General features: G+C 40.0%; 1 protein-coding gene across 3 annotated transcripts in view; it reads right to left on the reverse strand.

Annotated features, from left to right (window-relative positions):
• CNTLN (centlein) overlaps window positions 1–23,685 on the reverse strand; it is a 160,097-nt gene that overhangs the window by 126,232 nt on the left and 10,180 nt on the right. For 2 of the 3 annotated variants that reach the window (XM_033173714.1, XM_033173713.1), the window contains exons 2-5: window positions 19,974–20,062; window positions 8,702–8,786; window positions 1,063–1,197; window positions 249–428 (exon numbers count right to left, since the gene is read on the reverse strand). In XM_033173714.1, the coding sequence (XP_033029605.1) occupies window positions 249–428; window positions 1,063–1,197; window positions 8,702–8,786; window positions 19,974–20,005 (432 nt within the window). In that variant the 5' untranslated portion in view covers window positions 20,006–20,062. Of the gene's footprint in view, window positions 1–248; window positions 429–1,062; window positions 1,198–8,701; window positions 8,787–19,973; window positions 20,063–23,685 lie in introns of those variants that run through there. The other variant, XM_033173715.1, reaches the window with a different exon arrangement.

The raw sequence follows: 23,685 nt of genomic DNA on the forward strand, positions 1-23,685 counted from the left end.
TATTTGAATGAAATATCTTTTATTATTTAATGATTACATTTTAGGGTGGCTATTTGAAGTCAGTTTCCTGCTTTGCAACATCAATTTTTAAAAAGCTTTGGGTCTTAAGTGAAGGAATGTAAATGAATGTCAGTCCCCATTGGTACTTATGAATATATAACTTGTTATTTAAAGAAAATAACATGTAGCATAAAGCCTGTGAGAAGCTGGTGCCGAAATCACATCCAGGAGTCTCTTCCTCCTCATACCTTTATTTTTGCTTCGATGCCAGATTTTTCTATTCTCCATTGTGCCTCCCGCTTCCTCAGTTTCTCCAGGTCATTTAGCAGGTCAGCATAGCGTGTACTTAATCCCTCATTTTCCTCCTCCAGGTTTTTTATAACCAGTCTGCTTTGCTCTTCCTTTCTCAGTGCACACTCCTTAGTGTCCTGTACAACAGTACCATAAGGGCCGATAAACAAAAACAAAACCAAGGAAAAAGGGAAAGGAAAGGGGGGGGAAGAAAAGTGAGAACTAATCAGCAAATATAAACTGTGCAGTTTTACCCTCGCAGCAGCTTCTTCTATATTTGATGGCCAAGGTCACCTGTGTACTTTTATTGGCCTCTTTCATGCAGGTGGAAGGGTTATATTTTTTAGCTGGATGACAGCTTTGATGAGTACACATTTGCAAAGAGCCCATTAATTGATCAAGCTGCCTTTGATGCTGTCCCCAGCTATTTTTGAGACCCACACAGACATATCCTCCCAGACCTCGGCTTTATCAATTAATAATGCCAGTCCCATCAGAATCTAATTACACGAAGCCACATCTTCACACTCCTACTTTCTTTGCTCCATTTCCATCATTAACTATTTATTCAAAAGTTACAAAGCGTGGATTCTTCGCTTTAAAGCATCTTTCTCCGAGTTTTGCGTGTGAGAGAAGACTGGAAGGTACAGCTTAAGGCCTAAGGCTATATTTCCTCTGAGCTTGTCACTTTCCATGCCACAAAGACAGATGCAGCTCAAAGAGCTACTTCAAAGCTGTGGCCATCTTAGTACTATGTACGAGTCAATATACCTTAAGTTCCTGGATTTTATCTTTACATTTCTGTTGGAAGATGCAGAGCTCACTCCTCAAGACAGCGTTTTCCTCATCCACAGCAATCTTTCTCTGTACCAGGTTGTTTATCTCCTCTTGTTGCCCACATGTTCTCTAAGAAAGATTGTATAATAATAATAATAATAATAATAATAATAATAATAATAATAATAATGTGAAAATCAACACATTTCAAAATTTCATTTTCCGGGCAGCAAACAATTTGCAGTTTTATCTAATCTGCCTGTACCTGCAGCACAGCTTTGTGATAAACACAAACATTTTATCATTAACCAAATCAATTGTACATTACTATTTGGCATATCAAAAAGAGAGGAATCTGAAAGTATTACCTGAATGTAAGGATCCATTACATCATAAATTTGTGCAAATAAGGAAGATTTCTATTTTGCTGAAGAAGATTAAATACCCAGGAACCAGAAACAGAGGATACAGATGTTCATCAGGCAATGTCCTAGTCCAACTCAGATTTTTTGTAAAAAAAAATGCCAGTGGGAGTCAATGGGTTCTTGGGTTAGTTAGCCTACTGCCACCGGAACACTCCAACCTGCACCTATTGTGGCTTGCCACACTAGGAGCAGCATACAGATTTCAGCCCAGGCAGCTCCTGACCAACTGAGTTGGGGAACAATTTTGGCCTGGCAGGATAGATCTTTATCTGTTCCCATTCCACAACCACCTCCTGAAAATGAAAACAATGTTGCAGCATGAAGCACCTTAGAGCAGTGTTTTTCAACCACTGTTCCGCGGCACACTAGTGTGCCGCGAGATGTTGCCTAGTGTGCCGTGGGAAAAACTGAAAAATTACTTTATATATAGGCACAGAGTTAATTTTTTTAACATTTTCTAATGGTGGTGTGCCTCGTGATTTTTTTCATGAAACAAGTGTGCCTTTGCCCAAAAAAGGTTGAAAAACACTGCCTTAGAGAGGTGGTCATTGCATAGGTGTGGAATGTCCTGCCACTTCCCCCTGCACCACAGCAGGTCTTAAATCACATGTAGGCTAGTATATTTCACATCTTTGGCACACATTACTTCGGACTTCAAATGTCAGTGAGCACATTTAGTGTGGATCTCTGTAAAAAAAAATCAGGGTTCTAAAACACAAAGGAAGCCTCCATAGATAAACACGGAATTTGCCCTAAGCATAGCTTAGTCAGTAGAGCACAAGACTCTTAATCTTAGCATTGTGGGTTCGAGCCCATGTTGGGCAAAATATTCCTGCAATGCAGGGATTTGGGCTACATGATCCTCATAGTCCCTTCCAACTCTACAATTCTATGATTCTGTGATCTATGCTTACTACACTGCATGTCACACAATGCTACCTCCCTTTTTCTTTTATCCTATACCACCCCCTTCCAAGCCTTTGTTCTCTTCACATCCTTTTTGAACCCTCTTTTCCTTCTTCTAATCTCTTCCTCTCCCTGCACCCCGTTTCTATTCCCCCCCATCCCTATTCCATCTCACTAAGTTTAGGGATAACAGAACACAAAATTTCCCCTCTCAGAGCAAGGCACACCAAACACAGGTGAGCCATGCAACATTGTTAGCTGGTAGCAATAAGATGAAAAAATGGCACTAATTCCACCATACATTTCTAAATCCAGAGAGATTAAAAGCTCTGCAGATACAGTCAAAGTCGAACGGAATCTATTCCAGAAGTCCGTTCAACTTCCAATACATTTGAAATCCAATTTGTGTCTTCTGATTGGCTGCAGGAAGCTCCTGCAGCCAATCAGAAGCCCCGTTGGATGCTCAGGTTCCAAAATAACGTTTGTAAACCGGAACAATAATTTCCAGGTTTGCGGCGTTTGGGAGCCAAAACGTCCGAATTCCAGTGCATTCGGGAACCAAGGTACGACTATATAGTGAAGCAAGTAGGATTAGATAGATGGTCCTACACAGACATGGAAAAGCAATAAAAACAACAGGTATTCCAACTTCTACCAGAAAACTGCAGCAGATGCGAAAGGGTCACGGTTTGCCCCCATGGGCCTTATCCTGTGGAGGCCTGGACCAGACTCAAAAAGAAGAAATTATGATGAGTAGCTATGAGTGAAATACCCTTTTCAGTAGAGACACGGTCAGATTGGGAGGAGCAGAAAAGGTAACCCACTCCAATTCTGGCCACTCAGCACTTCAGCTGATGATTGTACAGGTCTCTTTCAAGTGTTACAAAAATCATGTTACATTTCTTACAATTGCTCAAGACTTGCATGACACTTTGCAACTGTCTCTTTTTATCATGATGAAATATTCCCATTTTGCCAGTAACGTTTTATTGAGGTTCCATCTTTCAAAAAATATTAATATCACAGTAATTTCTTCTACAATATGATTTTAATTTAATCAAGGTATAGAAAATTGAATTAATAAATAGGCTAGGTAAAAGTTAAGAACGAAATGTATTAAAGTTAATTAATGCTCGAAGCTAGAGTTATGTTTCTTTCAATTGGACCTATTAAAGGGGGCTTTAATATAGATTTGCACAGCAAGCCAAAGATTTTCAAGTGGAGATAATGAGGCAGCTAGTACTGTTTTAACCCCTCTGGAGTATAATTGGTTGATAAGGTTTTGAAAGATTACAAGGTCTAGGACAAAAAGATTAGCTTTAGTCTCTTCAGATCAAAACTGAAAGCTAATTAAATAACAGTGCTATAAAAAAGGTAAAGGTTTACTGTACTTTTATTCATTCTTAATTTTCATCTCCTGAGAAAAAACAAGTGAGCATATTTTCTTTACATTTTATTTGGAGACTACTGGGTGGACTACTTAGGAGGAACAAGATTTACATTGTCACCTGAGATAGTAATAAAGCCACCAACAGACATGGACAAACATAAAATGTGGATATGATAATTTCTGTGTCACCAGGAATTCTTCTTATCACAAAGGCACTGTGTAGTTGTTTTGACTTTTTTATATTGGATCAGATTGCTACTATTCATGTTTGATGCTTTATTATGTTTTTATACTTGTTGGGCACAAACATTGCTGCCATTTATATGTTCCATGGTTCGCTTATTGCATTTATTGATGGAGACACATAGCTTAGCAATGGTTAAGGTCTTTTGCATAGATTAAAAATGTGCAGTTTGAACTAATCCTAAAAGGGAAAACCTTTGAAGAGGTCAGAGTCAAAGGTATGGGTTGGGCTTTATTTACTGCAGTGTATGGGAACAGAGTGTGGGACTCAACAAAGCCAGATCCAAATGCAAACCTTTATGCCGTCACAAAGCTCAATGGGTTGCCTTTAGCCCATTTTACAGGTCTTCATGGGTATTAAATAGGATAACCACAGCTAAGAAAATGGAAATGCAATAGTTACAATCTGCACATATATATGTAGTATTTTCTGCTAGAGGAAAGCCAATGGGAGGGCCATGGAAAATCTGCCTCTCCAGAGAAACACAATTTGATGCATGCCAACATAATTTTTTTTCCAAATGCCAACTTAGATTCCAACACACACACATCACTGATTTCCAGATGATTCCAGTGTAAGCAATGTGGATTAGCACCAGTTTCAAGTATGTGATTACCTGTATTAAACTAATTAACATTAACAAGCCCTGAAACCAATTCACAGAACTTAACGCCATACCACGTATTACATCCCCTCCATTGGTTTTCTGATCTGTGTGCCTGCAATGAAGACACATAGTCTTCGCAACCGTGCAAATGCTGAAGCTCATGATTTTGCAAGCACAGAGATTGAACTAAAGGTCTTTAAAAAAAAAAAAACACCCACAAAATTAGTATTTCAAGATATAAATATGTGTTCATTTTAAAGTTAAAAAATAAATAAAAGATGTTTCCATTTATTTATTTTGAGATTTATAACCTACTCTATCCCAAGGGCTCAGGGCAGTTTTCTGTTGAAAAATGAGAAACTGATTTTAATGATTTTGCTAACCCACATGTCAAGACGACCAAATGGCAGTTCACAAATAACAAATGCTAATTAGCTACCCAAAAGATGTAACAGAATATTCATCATGAACTGTGGGTCACCATGCATATAAAATGAAGTATTCCTAATGCTGCTAGATATAACCCAATCTTCTGTACTACACCTTCGGAACAAATCTTTCCTCACCAATTGCTACAATTATAACCAATGGTTAGATTAAATTAATTTGAAAAATATTAAAACTACCAGAAATATATTCACATAGGTTTTGCTTTGAGAGTCATTGATCATTTCCATTCCTGTCACATTATTCCTGTTTCAGCAGATCCATTGCACGCAGGTTATCACTTTTAAAAAAACAAACAAAAAACAACATGTGGGGCTGGAGATTTAATTCAAGTATTCCAAGTTTTCAGACCCAAAACAAACTGATGGTTTTGGAGCCTCCCTTCCCAAGATCGAGGACAGTTGGATGAGCTGGCAGCCAGGAGCCAATCCAGAGAAAACATAGGCAGGGTTTATTCCAACTGCCTTATGCATTGGCCATAAATTCTATAATGACAATAAGTTCCTACCATGCGCAACTGAAGGCAATGAAAAGAACAGCCAAATGTATCTGTGACAACAGGCCCTTCGCTCTACTGATTGCCACTGTATGTCAGATGGGCAAGACTTATTTAACTTGCAGAATGAAAACCAGTTCCTACAAAGCTGCAGTTAGCATTCCAGCTCCCTACACCAGGTGACTATCATCTCAAGGAAGAATATCAGCTCAGGGGAATTAGTAAGTGAGTGCACATCCAGATACAGGTGGGTAGCCGTGTTGGTCTGCCATAGTCAAAACAAAATCGAAAATTCTTTCTAGTAGCACCTTAGAGACATCCAGAGTTAGGAGCAAGGAGCTAATCTGAAGCACGTAAAAGAGAAAAAGATCCTCTCTTGCTTAACGCAACAATTCCTAATAAGCACCCAGTTATTATAATTGTTGTTGTTTCAGCTAATGAACATGAATCCAGGAGTAGCTGACACGGTACCCTCCATATATTGTTAAACTACAACTCTTATTGTTGGCTAAGCTGGCTAGAGCTGATGAAAGCTGGGGTCCAACAACATCTGGAGAACACAACACTAGTGACCTCTGCACTACTTGCTACCAACATCATGGGTGTCTTGTTTTTCCACAAACTAACTGCTGTTCTCTCTGTCATTGGAGAGACAACTATAGTTCAGGATGTTAAGGCACAAAGTGTCACTATCTATAGTGGCTGCAGGTAGTCTCCAGGTACAACCATAGTTTTCCACCAGCAACCTACACAACTGCACCCAACTGTAGCAGCAATAGTTCTGGAACAGGGAGATCCAGGTTGAGATCCCTGCTTAGCTACAAAACTCACTAGGTGACCATGAGCCAGACACTCACCCCCTTCTTTTTCTCTTAGCCTAATCTACCTGAGAAATAATCTCAGGATAAAAACCAGGATAGTCAGTCATGCATGCTACTAAGCATCCTAGAAAAGGGGTGAAATGAAAATAAAAAAGAAGACAAAGTGTCTTACTGGACTTTAGTAAACCAGTGCCTCAAAGTGGGTAGGCCTTGGCTGTGTATATGGATGAAAATTAGTCAAATGCATCTCAAACAGCCAATTGTACAGGATGTACACAAGGCAAAAGTGACATTGCGCCATGTGGTTGACAAACAACTAGCTGCACAGCTGATTAACGTAAACCTGCATTAATTGACGAGGTCACTTGAAAGACATGATGTGGGAAAATATCCTTAGTATTTGATGGTTTCATAAACATGGTATAAATAGAGAATAAAGACAGAAAAATCAAGATAAGCAACTCTTTTAATGGTTTTTGAGTAGATCTTCTGCTGCATCCAAGTGGCCGAGCTCAGCACTGACAGGTTTTCTGAAAGCTGAATGCTTGTAACAGAGAAAAATATACTTAAAGACGTATGTGTCCACCGCTTCTTTCACTACTGTGATCTGAAAATGAGTATGTTTGTGTTTAAGGCTTATTAAGGAATTGCCTAAGGAGGAATCTAAGCCTGCAATTCTATACCCACTTTCTCAGAAGTAAATCCCATTGAACAGATTTACTTCTGTATAAACATGCTCAAATTGCTTTTATCTGAAACAAATACAAATAATAAATTAAAATAGTGCTCCAAAACAACTGCCACCAATTAGAACTCTCCACCCACCCCAACAAACCAATAATGTTGTTAACAATACTGACAACATTGTTTATAAACTTTACACCCAACACAAGCGCCACAAAGGCGCTTGACACCATCTCACTGACCCACCCCATCACAAGCAAAAGGGGGGGGTGGCCTGTTCTCAAACAAGGCTATCCATGCCAGCTGAGACAAGGACCAACCGGCTGGAAACCAAATGGTCCAAACTAACAAACACCTATATAACAAACAAACTAACACCCATATAACTACATATAGGCTACTCTCTATAACCTGCCCCCCAATCTTCAGCCCACCCGTAACTCTTAACCCCCTCTTCCCCCACTCACCACACTATATGTCAGCACAACACACTAGGTTTGATAGACAATATAAAGTGAGAAACACAGGACAACCCAGACAGGTTGGCAGGGAATCATTCTATAAAATAGACATGCAAAATGTCTAGCTTAAAATCAATTACATTAAACATGAGGGGATTGTGAGGGGATTGGGAAATCCTACCAAAAGAAAACGCATCACTTCGTACGTAAACACCATGAAACTACACACTGCCTATCTACAGGAAATACCTACAGGAAATACCTACTTAACACCACAGAAACTGGCGCTGATATGCCCAGGAACCTCACCAAGATGTTGGAGAGGCTGCACCTCCACAGGCACATACCTCCACATGTGGTGAGAATCCCCTAAAATCCAACCCTTCTGCCACGGGGACAAATAGAAGAGGAAACCTTCACCCAAGTATGGCACCCCATTGCCGCATACACAGCCCAACAAGACAACAACAGGAATCCACCAACAGCATACGAATTACCTCACCCAACAAGCCCTCCCTCCTCACAAATGCAAACAAACCCCACTGAAGACAACCACAGACAACCAACCACACCCTGCCCAATACCTCTCACTACCAAGGTAATAAATGAATAGAAAGAGAACCTACCCAGCTGACGCTGACACAAAACCCTACATGTACACTATACAAAAAATATATAAGCCTCACCACCCCACCCCTCCTCTCCCCCCTTCTTCCCCAACCTTATACTGTACTCAACACTAATGTCTCACAACAAATGTAACTGATTTGTAAGAAAGACTGTAAAACCTGAAAAAGAGACAAGGTATGTACCTTTCTTTGTAAACCAAGAAAATCTTTAATAAAAATATGTTTTTAAAAACAACGACAGCTAGTTTTACAGGAGCTGTGCCTTGAAGAAGAATTAGAGTGAAATGCTCTTGCCAACTTCATCAACTGCTACACTTTGTTCATCTCTAGGTTGAAAACTGGGAATGAAAAGTTGGAAACTAGAAACAATATAGAAATAAAGTAGTGTTCAGGGAGCTGGATAAGCTCCAGGGCCCTCTAGTAGCTCTTTACACTTTAGGAAACAGAACTCAAACAATAGGGATTAAGCCAAATTAGAAGAAGCAACATTATTCTCACCTGTTACTTTAAATATAACACTAACCTGTTCCAATGTCTGTATTTTGTCGTCTTTAACTTGCAAAATTTCTAAAACCTTCCTGTCCTTGAGTTCAGCTTTCTGCTTTTCTCTAGAAACAACAAAAATATATTGACACTTATTAGTCATAATTTGCTGCTAATCATTTGAATTTTTCATGTCCTGATAATGAATGTCATTTTAAAGCATGGGAAATTAAATTATCTGAGGCTGACAGCCCTTGCAGAATTAATCATGGAACATATGGCAAGTGACAGCAAATTTTATCTGCAAACAACTAAGACAACTTTATTCTAAATGAAGCAGCATTTATGATACCAAGACTAGATATGCTTACTTTTTAAAAAAGATATATGGAGTATCTTGCAAATGAAGCCTTTTTATGAGTACTCCCCCGCTTCCTCATTATTGATATCAAATAAAATCTGGGTTTCATTTTAGGAATATAAAAAGAGCAACAAATTGAGGACCTTCACCATTTTCCTACTGATAAATGCAAAAGTTATATTGTGCTAAAACCGTCAACAATTGGTAAATTCAGGGTTGAGATGTTTCATTCCCTAATGATTTATGCTCTTCAGTCAAGTTCCAAATTGGCAACCATCCCAAACTGTGTATCATAACTTCAACTAGGATGATAATTGTAAGGACTCTCAGTGGTTGCTCATGAGAAATGAGGCTGAAGCAGAACTTCTACAAACTAAGTTCTTTATTGTGCAGATATTTACAGTGGAGCTACAGTAAAAACGTCCAGCTCATCCCTCTGCAGAGTCCGGGAATGTCCGTTTCCGGTTTTTAGTCCAACATAAGAGGCACGGGATTCTGAACCCCCGCCTCCCCCTTCCACGTCCTTCCTCCCTGCGAAAACGGGGCGCGGGAAAAGGTCCCTGTTCCCCACTTCCTGCTTGGTGCTGAGGCTCTCCGACGCTGTCACAGCCCCTGCCCCGACTTCCTGCTTCCCGACTTCCTGCTTCCATCTCCCCCTCCCCACTGTACTGTATGTCAGTTCTTCATACAAGGCTTTATACAAGTCTGTTCCAAGCCCAACCTCTAGGGAACGATGCTGTTAAGTCCTCCTAAGCTTCACATACTTCAATGAGAAAGTGCTTTTTGTAACCCATTTTGAGGTTTCTTCTTTTTAAACACGAGGTGTATAAATTTTAAGAAATAAATAATAAAAAGGGCATGCTTAATTTAGGAATAACTTTTCAATAGGATGCTTTTTAAATGTACTCCATCTCCTTTGTTTCTTTTTTTTAAAGAGCATGCTATGATTGGACCAGGGTCCCGAAACTAAGGCCTGGGTGCTGGACGCAGCCCAATCGCCTTCTAAATGCGGCCTTCGGACGGTCCAGGAATCAGCGTATTTTTACATGAGTAGAATGTGTCCTTTTATTTAAAATGCATCTCTGGGTTATTTGTGGGGCATAGGAATTCGTTCATTTTTGTTTTCAAAATATAGTCCAGCCCCCCACAAGGTCTGAGGGACAGTGGACCGGCCCCCTGCTGAAAAAGTTTGCTGACCCCTGGACTAGACTAAACATTTGGGAGAATAGTATTACATAGGAGCCATAATAAATGTGATAGTCAATGGATGAATGCCTCATTGCCTTAAATTAATAATAATCCCAGAATTGTAACTTTCTGCTGCAAAGTCTCTGCCATCCTATTCCCTCTAGCTCCAATTTCTGGCCTATTTTGTCTCTTGCACACATGATCTCTCTCGCTTTCATAGCAAGCAGGAAGGTGCTGTAAACCGGGGGGGGGGGGGGGCAGCAGGGAACTCCCATTTATGCAGCCTGAAGTCTGTTGTACAAGTGGAATGCCACAATTAGATATCACTCCCAGTGTCCAACAGGGGCACAAATGAGAATTCCAAGAATGTATCTACATACCATTAAACAAAAGGGAGAAAATTAACACCTTGGGGGGGGGGGGTTCCTTCAGTAAGCAGCCTTTAGTAGAGTGGTTGCAGTACAAACTAAGTCAGAAATATGCTATCATTGTATATACTGTGTAAATGCTCCGATTTTTGCATACAGTGCATGCAAGTAGATGCTGCAGCATAAATTAAAAACCTGGTATAGAATTTTATCACCAGCTCCTCCTGGTGGTATAGGATAACTTCCAATACTCATTACTGGGAAGGTCCCTGAAGAGATGCTAAGTAATATTGCTGTATGCTTCAAGCTACTAGCATATCATTGAACCCACTGCTACATTTTAAGTATGATAAACGGGAGGAAAGGGTGGAAGCAGAGGAAAGGCTTGCTTATAAAGGTAAATGGCACAGTCAGAAAAAAAATATGGTTGATTCAATTAATATACACTGTACATGCCTACAATACATTAAAAAGTGTTCGCCCAAATAAGAAAAAAACATAATTCAGGCACTGTCAAAGAGTTGATGATGATCAATGACCGAGACAAACTCCAGTTTAGCTAATTAGAACCACTGATGAGCAATAATGATGTGAGCTAAGAATATTTGCAGACTTCTTTAGGATGAAAAATGGAGTGAAGAGAGGCTGTCAATTTGTACAAGTTTTAAGCTCCAATCACTTTTCCCACGAGTACCGCCTATTTTAAATGTTTAACAGAGCTGTATTTAACCACATGGATTTTTCACAGTCAGTTTTCACCAGCCACCGAAAGCCAAAAAATCTGAGAAATTATACTAAACCATTAACTAACAATTTTCTATTGCATATGGCCCACGCTATATATTATACAACATGACAGGACCATATTTTCTGGGATTTGGCCCATTTTTAATGAGTTGTCAAAAATGAAATATTGGATACGACGAGGAAGCATTTAACTACGAATGAGGTGTGAAAATAGAACCTGCAGTTTCTAAAAAACCGCAAATATTTTCAAAGGTGCCCTGCTGAAGTTTATAAAATATTATCTTTTCTATAATAAATATGCAAAGCAGTGGCGTTGAAGAGAAATTATGGGCATGAGGACAAATAGAGATCTGTGGTGGAAATCAATTAAACTTGTTCATAACATAAAGTGAAACACAGAGAAGTCAAAAGCTATGCTATTTCATATTACTGTAGCAAAAGTGTAAGTGATAAAAGACAGTGGCTACAACCCAACGAGGCGCCAACAAGTGTAGAAGGATTTGTTTGTAATTTCTTTCCAGAAGCCCCCTCTGAACTGAAAAGCTGCATTTTGAAATGCCAACAGAATGTTCGGGTTTGTCAAAGCAGGATGCTGAAGAAAGGAGTCTGAAGGCATAGGAGACAATTTGGCTTAGGCAAAGTGAGTGTGGTCTTGAGCAATGCCTAGATGGGTGATGGACTGGGCCCTATGCGAGCCACTCTAGGAATACAGGAAACGACCTTACACCAAACAAGGCTTTACCTTTTGCAAGGATCACAGTTTATTTAGTTGCTCATTGCTTTTCTCACATGTACAAACAACCCCACTTTGGCAACCTCAACTGCTTTGGACTGTTCCTGGCACTTCCCATTCATTTCATTGAGACTACTCAAAACACTGCATTAATAGGAAACCTTCCTATTAAAATGAATGGAGGTTGTGCAGGTGAGACTTATGAGACCATTTAAGGATGCCAGAGCTCACATATACACATATGTGTTGCTTTGACTATCCTTCTCCCACCACTGTCCACAAACACAAGAAACGTCCCCAGGATTTCAAAAGCAGTTTACGCCACAGCAGGATCTTGCTGGTGGTGCCTCCTGGTGCAGTTTACCTTGCAGAAGTGACAATATATTTCATTCTCTCCCACAGGAAACGAAGGCTGGGAGGATCAACATTTCTCTGAACATAGGGCTTTGGAAGAAAGCCTTCAGCACTTCCTGAACAGCAAGGGTGGGGGAGACAGTGAAACTGGTTGTGTTCTCGCCATCCATAATTCCAACCCACTCTGCCAGCATAGTGGGGCTTTTGTGGCATCATACAGCCCCTCATCCAGGAGGTCTCAAGTATAGGGTTGCATCTAAACCTCAATACATGTTAAGATGTGTGAAAAATGTAAAACTTGAGACAGCCAAACCAAATTTTACATGCAGTTTTTATTTTTTTTAACAACCTAGAAAGCCTAATTTGCAAAGTATTAAAATATCTGAGTCTCCATATCAATTATTTTTATAATGACAACATTTAAAGAACATATGATCAATATAAATTACATTTTTCTAACATTGCTTAATTTAAAATTAAGTAACTGCTTAACTGATTATGTCTTTGCTCTATGCATTATTTCACTACATATTGCTTTGTCTACTAGAGAAGCTTGATTCAAAGAAACAAATTGTCTTGTACTTGTAAACTGAATGACTAAAATCAATCATGATTTTTATAGCTATGAACACAGACGACTCTTTATGCATTCCTGTACATTGTGGAGGTTATGGCTTAAAGTACTAAGCTGAACACTTTAAGTATCATATTTCTTTCTTAATTTTGAAAGCATCTTATCATATAAAATGCACAAGTTTCTTACAGTGCTCAAAATATCAGCACTTCAGAACAGACTGGTCTAACATCTGCACATCACCAGGGTTTCCCCCAAGGATTTTTAAATGATGCCTGCCTGTGCTGAATAAAGTGCTAACTTGCACCTTGCATTTCAAACTGTGTCCTGAGCAGCCATCCAGTTGGTACAACACCAGCTGAATTCCCATAGGCCACTGTTCACTCAGGCTTGACTGCAATTATCATGTCAATATTTTGTGCTCCGATATGCAGATATGCACACATGCAAGCTGCGTAATACTTTCTTCTCCATGGAATGTTGACTTATGTTCAATGTTCTGAGAATTTTTAATGAAACAGGGTATTAAACTTTCATCAGTTGTGGACAATCACAATTATTTGACCTTAGAGGGAAAGGTTATACACCTCGACACCCCGCTATTCTTTTCTGCGTGCCAGCCAGTGATGGCGTGATCTGGCTAAAAACAAAATCCGTTTTAAAACCTTTGCTGCTATATATTCACTTAAGAAAATATTAATCAGCTTACATTAAAGGTTTTAGAGTGAGAAAGACCAGGCATTTACATTTTGTTTTACTCCAATCCACATCTATAGCATAATCTAATAGTTTAAATGAGTGACAATATGCTAAGCGGTCTATGGCGGTGCTCTGTATGCCTTGATTAACTGAGGAAGGAAGCTGATAAACGACAAAGTTGCATTGATTGAATTACTCTGTCTATTGGCAGTAGAATCAATGAGCATTGCTAAATGATTTAATGCAAACAGGTTCATTTGATATTGCCACCAGAAGATCAGATATAAATCACTTGATGTTTAAATCTTGCCATGGTGTTATATTTCCCCTCTAAATAGAACACTGAGAAGGCTGTACAGACAATGTAACACACATCCTCAACTCAACAGGGTATTATGGTTTATTCCACCTTCACCAGTCTGAGCCCAACTGTTGTGGTCCATGCTGGACATAATCCACAATCCCTAGAGGAAGCTGACACTTGAAACCAACATAAATGCCCTGCTCATGAATTTAAACATGTAGTTACAAGATTGGCATTATTCCGTAACAGACTGGAAACCCAACAGACCAAGTAGTTTTAAAACAGATTCCGGTTGCTTAAATCTTGACCCATATGTAAGTGAAGGAACAAAAATTTATTTTATACTTTATAACTGAAACTGAGTAAAGCTTCACACATTTCTTTAATAAACAGAAGCACATTAGATGCACAGGGCAATCTCTGCAAGCTGTCTGGATGAATGAACTTTTTAAAAAGCGGGGGGGGGGGGGGAGCCAAGATATGAATAGCCAAAGCAGGGTGTCACTGCACAACTTTAAGAATATTTGCTCTAGTATTTGGCTTAAAAATATGTAGTTAAATTCATTAAATTATTGCTGTGCCCTCAGAGTTTTTTAGTTTTAGTTTTTTTAGAGGGGAGTTGGCCTTACATGGCAAAATCTCCATTCTGATGCAGCATAAAGGAATTTGTTACTTGGGAATATTCCGATTTAAGGCATTTGCTCACCTAAGTGACTGAAACACAGAATCAACCATGTGTAAGCCAGAGGAACACATGTCTCCTTCAGCTGTTATGGAACAGTAAAAGTCCATTATTAGGTCCTTTTTCATATGCGACATTAAAATGACCGCTCCCAAAAGGACCAATGCCATTTTATAAGAGGTTTGGAAACTTATTGGACATCATTGACCCTCGCACTCTCTTTGTCACTGTGGTAACTTACTGGTATGTGCGTGAGTTTGTGGGATAATTCTCTGGCCTTGTCTTCAAAGTGATTTTTTTTCTTCAATTCATTTCTATACGCTTTCTATTTTTTAAAAAGAAAATCTCCAAGTGGTCTACAACCTACATTAAAACATCAAATAAAACAATCCAGAAAAACCACACACAGAAGAAATCAAATATAAAGTATACATTCAAAGCAACATAATCAACAGGAAACAAAAATATTATCTTAAAAAGTCAGGGTTGTTTGTTTTCACAAACATCAGGAAGAATTTTCTGGTGGCAAGAGCTGTTCGACAGACTCCCTTGGAAGGTGGTCGCCTCTGCTTCCTTGGAGGTTTTAAAGCAAAGGTTGGATTGCCATCCAGCACAGCTGCTTTAGTTATTATTCCTGCTTTGTTGGGGCTCCCTTACAATTCTATGAAGATTATATGAAAAGGAAGCAGAACCCCAACCCCAAGTCCTAGTAGGACCAGGGTCTGCTAGCAAAAACTATATATGTGGGTCATGCTTTCCATCTGCTTCTGCCTGGAGATTTATCACATAAGTCAAAAACTATTGCCTATAGAAACCTGGCATATCATCCGGACACGGAAACCACCTAACGACACAGCCTCCATCTTCCCAGAATTCATACACATTCAGACAAGCACTGCATTTGGACCTTAGACCAGAGCTTCCACAGTGTCTTCTGATTCAGATGTTACGAAGAAGTAGAGTTGCAGGTCACCAGTGTAACCATGGCTGTGTGCTCCAAAATGTCTAGTGACAGCTCCCCAGTGTCTCCATGTAGCTGTTAAATAGCATTGGAGTGAATGCCCTGCAGAACCCCATAGCACACAGTTGCCATGGGTCAACACGCACTCCTTCCCCCAATCCTATTCTCTAGACTCAACTATGCAAGTAGGAATGGGATGACTGTAGTACAGTGTCTCTGCGCACCATCCTACACAGACAATCCAAAAGCTGTTGAGAGACTGAGTAACAGTAATAGGGTTGCATTCCCATTGACCTTCTTCCAATACAGCTCATTATCCAGGCAATGGAATAAAGAATTTATTTATTTATTTATACCCCACCCATCTGGCTGTGTTTCCCAGCCACTCTGGGCGGCTTCCAACAGAATATTAAAATACAATAATCTATTCAACATTCAAAGTTTTCCTAAACAGGGCTGCATTCAGATGTCATCTAAAAGTCTGGTAGTTGTTTTTCTCTTTGACATCTGGTGGGAAGAAGAGGAAGAAGAGTTTGGATTTGATATCCCGCTTTATCACTGCCCAAAGGAGTCTCAAAGCGGCTCACAATCTCCTTTCCTTTTCTCCCCCACAACAGACACCCTGTGAGGTGGGTGGGGCTGAGAGACTTCAGAGAAGTGTGACTAGCCCAGGGTCACCCAGTAGCTGCATGTGGAGGAGCAGGGTCACGAACCCGGTTCACCATATTACGAGTCCCCCACTCTTAACCACAACACCACACTGAAAGGGCATTCCACAGGGCGGGTGCCACTACCGAGAAGTCCCTATGCCTGGTTCCCTGTAACTTGGCTTCTCGCAGCGAGGGAACCACCAGAAGGCCCTCGGCACTGGACCTCAGTGTCCGGGCAGAATGATGGGGGTGGAGATGCTCCTTCAGGTATACTGAACCGAGGCCATTTAGGGCTTTAAAGGTCAGCACCAACACTTTGGAAGCTCATTTACTCCCCAAACCAGGCCTAAACCCAGACTGAAATGAATCTAGATAATCAGGGTCATACAGGAACACTTGCAGTCGCTCTGCCACCACCTTTTGCACCATGCTCTTGTGCAGGCATAGGCAAACTCTGACCCTCCAGATGTCTGGTACTACAATTCCCGTCATTCCTGACCACTGGTCCTGTTAGCTAGGGATGATGGGAATTGTAATCCCAAACATCTGGAGGGCCAGAGTTTGCCTATGCCTGCTCTTGTGCTTTCGCACTGGCATCTGGGTAGGCACTGTGAGAAAAGGATGCTGGACAAGATGGGCAACTGGCCTGATCCAGCAGGCTCTTCTTCTGTTCTTACAACTATTTGGTTCGGGGGGGGGGTCACACCACCACCTCTATAAGCTGGCACCTCCCCATCACACAACGGCATGTTCACAACACCCTGGGCACCCTGCTCTAGCTAGCTTTAACCAGCCCAGGAAGGGCAGGTACCAGGGGAACATATGGTCAGATGGATCGCTTCAATTATTTTGTCCACTTTCTCACTTATTAAAATATGCTGGGTTTGTGGAAAAACACTGATAAAAAGGTATTCAAAATAGCTTAAGAGTTAATTTCAAAACTCCGCACAGTCGGCTTGCTCCTTCTAGAAACATTTACAGAGCAACAGAAGCATTTCCAGGTTTTTACCTGATAAACACAGGTATTCAAAATTACTGATTAAGTGTTTATTTGTGCTTAATTTTATCAAAAAAGTTTCAAAAGGCATATGAACTAGAAATAGCATACCTTTTTTAACATAATTCAGAGATCAATAGTATTTAAAGTAGTTGGAAAGTACACTAACATGGATATACTTTTACAATGGCTTGTTTGAAAATACCTGGAGGCTTTAACATATCCCAAAGGCTTTTCTCATTTGCACAGTAAAGATATTTTTTGTTTGTACCTGAATATTAAAACAGAGAATGTTGTTACAGTCACCAAATAAGAACTGCAACGAATGCTGAAAAATGAAATCTATTTTGTGTATCTCAGGAATCAACGCTACAGACAATGAGGTTCCACTTTCATTTTGAAATTTTTAGGGCAGTTCAATCCCTATTTGGGAACATGAAAGAATTCTGAAAAGGAAAAAGTTACTTTCTTCAGTTGCAAAATATTTCCACATCAAACCAGTACAAAGGTATAATTCCCCAAAAGATTTTTCAACTGCACAGCTTAATTATCATAGTCTCATAAAAATGGATATTTAAAAGTGTTGCAAATAAAAGTCTACTGAAATATTAATTGGTTAAATAAAAACAATTAGATTAAATACAGAATGACAAAAAAATACAGGCCTTTTTTGGTGGTGACCCTCTCAGGTATGGAAACATTAATATAGGACCAAAAAAAAAAATCCTAATTTCATATGTACATTAAATAATGGGGTCTGAACAGGCACGATGAGATCATGGGCTCATAGCAAATAGTTCAGTGATCCAATGTGCAGCAACTGTGAAAAGGGCTAATTTGGTGCTAGAGATCATTGGGAACAAAATTGAAAACAAAAGTGACAAGGCTCGTGATTGTTAGAGATTATGCTGGTTCAGACAATGTGCTAAACCAAGCCATGGTTCAGCTCAATGTAGGGCAGCAGAAGAGAGACCAGAGATGAGCAAAGCAGACATAGCCTCTTCTTTCAGAGCCCATACATTTGCATTAAGCTATGGTTTGGTTTAGCATGATGTGTGAAGCAGGCCAACGACTGGCCCAAATTCACCCCGTAAGATTCATAGTTCAGTGGGATTTCCCTAGTCCTAGTCCCACACTTTAACAACTATACCTTATTGGCTCTCATATTATTTCTTCACTCAGGAAAAAAAATGACTATATGTTTTCAACAATGAAGGTCCATAAATTTAACAAGCAAGTTAGAGTTTTTTTAAAATAAAATCAGTATTCCAGCATCTCAGAAAGTTGCATTTTTAAGCCATTTTTATGATGATGATGATGATGATGATGATGGTATTTATTTATATCCTGCTTTGTTCCCTGATGGGAATCAAGGCAGCTTACGCATAAAAATAAGATCCACTAAAACCAGGGGGGGGGGTGTCATTAAAAAAAAACAATTAAACATTAACAGAATTAAATCTCTAGATAGATAGATAGATAGATAGATAGATAGATAGATAGATAGATATTACTAAAACCATACTAGATGGCACTTGGGATTCATTCCAATTCTACAGTTCTATGGTTTAATAATAATAATAATAATAATAATAATAATAATAATAATAATAATAATATTGTTTTAAAACCAACTTTTCTCACTTATAGGTATTTTGTTATAAAAATTTTCTAACAAATGATCAAAAGATGAATGCTATGGCTACAACATTTATCTGATTGATAAGCTAGCATAAATCAGGTCAAAACGTTATTATCAACTGAAAAATTAATCAGGCAGAAGATGATAGATAGATAGATAGATAGATAGATAGATAGATATAGATGAGATAGAGTGAGAGAGAGACAGACAGACACTGCAAGTGGCAAGTGTCATCAAAAAGTATTCACCCTTCGCTTACACAATAGGAGTGCTTCTTCTAAGATGAGATAGTAGAATGATGCCTGCTGTGAGAGATACATGCATCATCTAACCTTCACCCCACAACTGATTTCTGTCTTTAGACTTATTGTTGACCATATGCAAATTCAATTTAATTAATCAACTAACGCTCATGCAATTTATGGACTAAGATTCTTTTAACCAAATGACAGCCCTAAATATAACTAGGCCTGTCACCTTCAATCAGTCAGCACTGATCTCCTGAATACATGGAGAACAGAGTTATTCAACTATATTGTAGGACACCATTTCTGCCCTCTCTGTATGGACAGCTACCTAGGGCAAACCCTTGTGATTTTAAACAGTTTCCTCATATCTGAGAAAGGAAAGATATGTTCAGGCCTGAACACGCAATATCTAAAATAAAGGGCAGCCAGACACAGCATACCTGCGTGCATGAGCCCAGACGTTCTAGTGTTGAGCACGAAAAGTCTGAAGCAGGCTTTTACTCACATTCATTTAAACGGAACTACAACTCGCCATCCAATGGGAGACTCTGCTTTATCAATGTCTCAAACTGTGCAGAGAGTTTTACCAGCATTCAAGTGAATCCAAGCAAAAGCCCCTTTCCTGCTCTATGTGGACAGGTCAATGTTAATGTTCATGAGGATGAATGAACATGAGGATGTTGTGCTTGGGGCTTGCATGTGCACCCTGTCCTCACTTTTAAGCATTGCATGTTCAGGCGAACACCTGAACGTGACTATAATTAAAAAGGAAAACAACACAAAGAGAAAAATCCCCATACTCACCTTTCAACAACCATACTGACTGCTTGTGTCATATCTGGGTTTGCGACCTGAAGACGTTTCCATAAAGACCACACAAATTCTTTATCAGCCTAATAATACAAACAGAAAATGAAAGTGTGAAACATATTAACACTACATTATAAGCCGTACAAAACCTCTACTACATGCAGGTCCCGCTTACCAAACACAATGTGTTCCTGGAAATAATTCATTGTGTGAGTATTCACATATCAAGTCCATGGTTTCCATTGATTCCTATGGGAACATTTCTAATCAAGAGTTTGTCCGATCTCCCCCTGCCCCACTCCAGTTTCTTCATCCCCATCATTTCAGTTCCCTACATCAGGCACATCCAACAGGTAGATCACTGGACGCCTGTGGTAGATCACTGGCTCCCCCAAAGAAGGCCAACAATATCGTCCTGAACCCTTAAAACAGGGCTTTCCACCTCCCTAAAAAAGCTCAACAACTTTGACCTGAATCCCCAAAAACGGGGTAATCACTGTCAGTTTTTAAGTCTGTGAATAGATCACAGTCTCTTGGGAGTTGGCCACCCCTGCCCTACATCAATCATTTGCTGAACCCATCCCACTTCTTTTAACCAGTCTATCTCCTAAGAGTCTTTTTATTTTAAAAAAGAGAGGCATTTACAAGACTTACAAGTTAGCCAGATGTAGAAAAGCTACACCTGCTGAAATTCCCTCTTAAATACAAAGGCTAAAGGTCTGTCTGCTTTTGTGGTGGGCCACCATACTCTGCCTGCCCAGCATTTCAGCTTACTCCATCCCCAACAAAAAATGTCATTTCTTAGAATCACAGACATCCTAAGGATTCTAAGTTCTAATGGCTGGGAACTCAGGAAGGCAAGGAACAAGGCACATCCAGCCAGTGTGGTGTAGTGGTTAAGAGCAGTGGACTTCTAATCTGGTGAACCGGGTTCGATTCCCTGCTCCTCCACATGCAGCTGCTGGGTGACCTTGGGCTAGTCACACTTCTCTGAAGTCTCTCAGCCACACTCACCACACAGGGTGTTTGTTGTAGGGGAGGAAGAAAAGGAGATTGTTAGCCACTTTGAGACTCCTTCAGGCAGTAATAAAACGGGACATCAAATCCAAACTCTTCTTCATATGTACAGAGGGCACGAAAAATTTGAATATCTGAACTTTGTTCTAACTGAAAATACCCAAAACATTTGCTATTAAATATTCTTAATTTTATAAAAAACATTTGGCGTAATAGAAGTAGCAATATTAGCTGGAAATTGTTCAGAATAAAACATTGTAAAGGCTTTTTATAAAACTCCTTGCACAATTAGTCATCTTGGTAAGATGGCTCTCTAAACGGTTTTGAGAGCCAACTAATTTTTTTCTGAAGCAAGACAAAACCTCCCGTCTGAAATTGGCACAGCAGCCCAGCTCTACAGCTGTCAATGCCTGGGATATATCAATCTTCAATGTACCCAAGGACTGTTCTGTCTACTCTGCGTATGTTAACGGCACAGAGAGGTCAGCTGAGGTGTACCTTGAGCAGCTGAGAACTTATCTGTGCAGGACAGAACACAGATGTCATTTGGAAGTTCCCTCAAATTTCCTCATTAAAAATAAAATTACCCACACTACCACTGTGTGTCAGAAAGAGAAGCTGCTCACTTTGGGAATGTGTGTGCAGGCTGGAAAGAGAGATGTATAAAACATAAATATTTAGAGTGCTTTGGGAACTATATTGAAAGTGAGATGCTCTTCCCAGTGCAGCAAAGCATCTGCAATGATTGCAGGTCAGGCCTTGCACTGGAAAAGTGACAGTTATGAAAGAGAGAGACAATGGGATTGTGCTTCAGTCAAGAGTGAAAATAATTATACCTCATCATCGTCATGTTAGCAGACATATGGAAATGCAGAACAACCCAGCCTCTGATCCCTGCTACTACTGAATACGGTCGTGTCATAATAGGAACAGAGCAGATCCCTACATGCAATATTCAGACATATACCTTCCTTACCGCCCCACAAAAAGCCCATATGCTATGAAAAGGTAAAACATCAACATTTATTTAAGACTTCAGTTTAGTACTGTAGGACTATTCAGCCCTCAGCATTTGAGCCCTGGCCTTGAAAACATTTCAGGAGATGCTCACCCTAGACACACATTTTCCACACTTCAGATAGCTGACACAAATTCTTCTCGTAAATTAAAACTGGAAGAACACTATACTCTTTCAGTTGAAAAGATTTTGAGTGTCAGCACCAGAATGACTCTCCTCCAGAGGACTACACACATGCATGCAACACACACACACGTTTCTGTGATGGTCCCTATTCTGCGCGGGCCTCTTGCAAGAACAGGTAATTCTACTCACAGGTAGGTAGCCGTGTTGGTGTGCCATAGTCAAAACAAAATAAAATACAAAAATCCTACCAGTAGCACCTTAGAGACCAACTAGGTTTGTTCTTGGTATGAGCTTTCATGTGCATGCACACTTCTTCAGATACACTGAAATAGAAGTCACCAGACCCTTATATATAGTGAGAGAGTGAGGAGAGGTATTACTCAGACGGGTGGTGGGAATGGGTGATTGGCTGATGGGTATGGAAAACCTGTTGATGACTGAAGAAGTGTGCATGCACACGAAAGCTCATACCAGGAACAAACTCAGTTGGTCTCTAAGGTGCTACTAGAAAGAATTTTCGATTTTGTTTTGACTATGGCAGACCAACACGGCTACCCACCTGTAACTGTTGATGACTGTTAACGACTGCAATAAGTCCTAAAGGAAAAAGCAAGGGGTGAGATGGCTAAAGATAGCTTTGTCATGTATAATGAGATAAGAATCCAATGTCTTTGTTCAGACCAGGTCTCTCCTTTGAGTTTGGTAATGAGTTGCAATTCAGCAACTTCTCTTTCCATTCTACTGTGTCCATTCACACCAAAGGAGGACGCGAGAATAGCCCTGCTATAAGGCCAAAGGCCCATCTAATCCAGCATCCTGTCTTGCAGTGGTCAACCTAATGCCCAGAGACTTTGCAAGCAGCACTTAAGTGCAGCAGCTCTCTCCCTATTTGTGCTGCCCAGCCTCTGGCAGTGGAGGCAGAACACAGGCACCATGGCTAGCAACCTCATCCTCCATGAATGTGTCTAATCTTCTTTCAAAGCCACCCAAGTCAGTGGCCATCACTGCTGTTTTTTAAGTATATATATTGATATAAACACATACAAAATACTGTAAAAGTAGTAAGTGTAGTAAGAAAAAATAAAATGGGGTGGAACAGGGGGTTTAGTGGGCTGTTCAATTAACACAGGGGGAAAGGCTTATACCATGTTGAATAAAATAGATCTGCTTTTAATGAACCATTAAGGACTCTTCATTTATGTTTCAGATATTCTGGCAGTGCAATGTCCCATACTTGTGCTAGCCACTTCTCTTGGGAAGGAGATGGACTTCCAATGGGAGTTCACCAACAATCTGGCTGCAGCAAGAAGCATGAATACAAGAGGTTTGTGCACGATAGGCTCCTACTTCTCACAGGGGCAAATTCCCCCGTTTAGCTATGAACTGTGTGAAGAAGTACTTTCTTTTGCCTGTCCCAAATCTTCCAACATTTAGCTTCATTGGGTTGTACCAAGTTTCATTGTTACGAGACAGGAAGAATAACTTCATGTGTTTTTTTCCCTCTCTCACGAAACTGAGATGTGGCAAAATTAGCCACTGGCTGTA

This window comes from Lacerta agilis, chromosome 16 (assembly GCF_009819535.1).
Source record: "Lacerta agilis isolate rLacAgi1 chromosome 16, rLacAgi1.pri, whole genome shotgun sequence".
NCBI lineage: Eukaryota > Metazoa > Chordata > Lepidosauria > Squamata > Lacertidae > Lacerta > Lacerta agilis.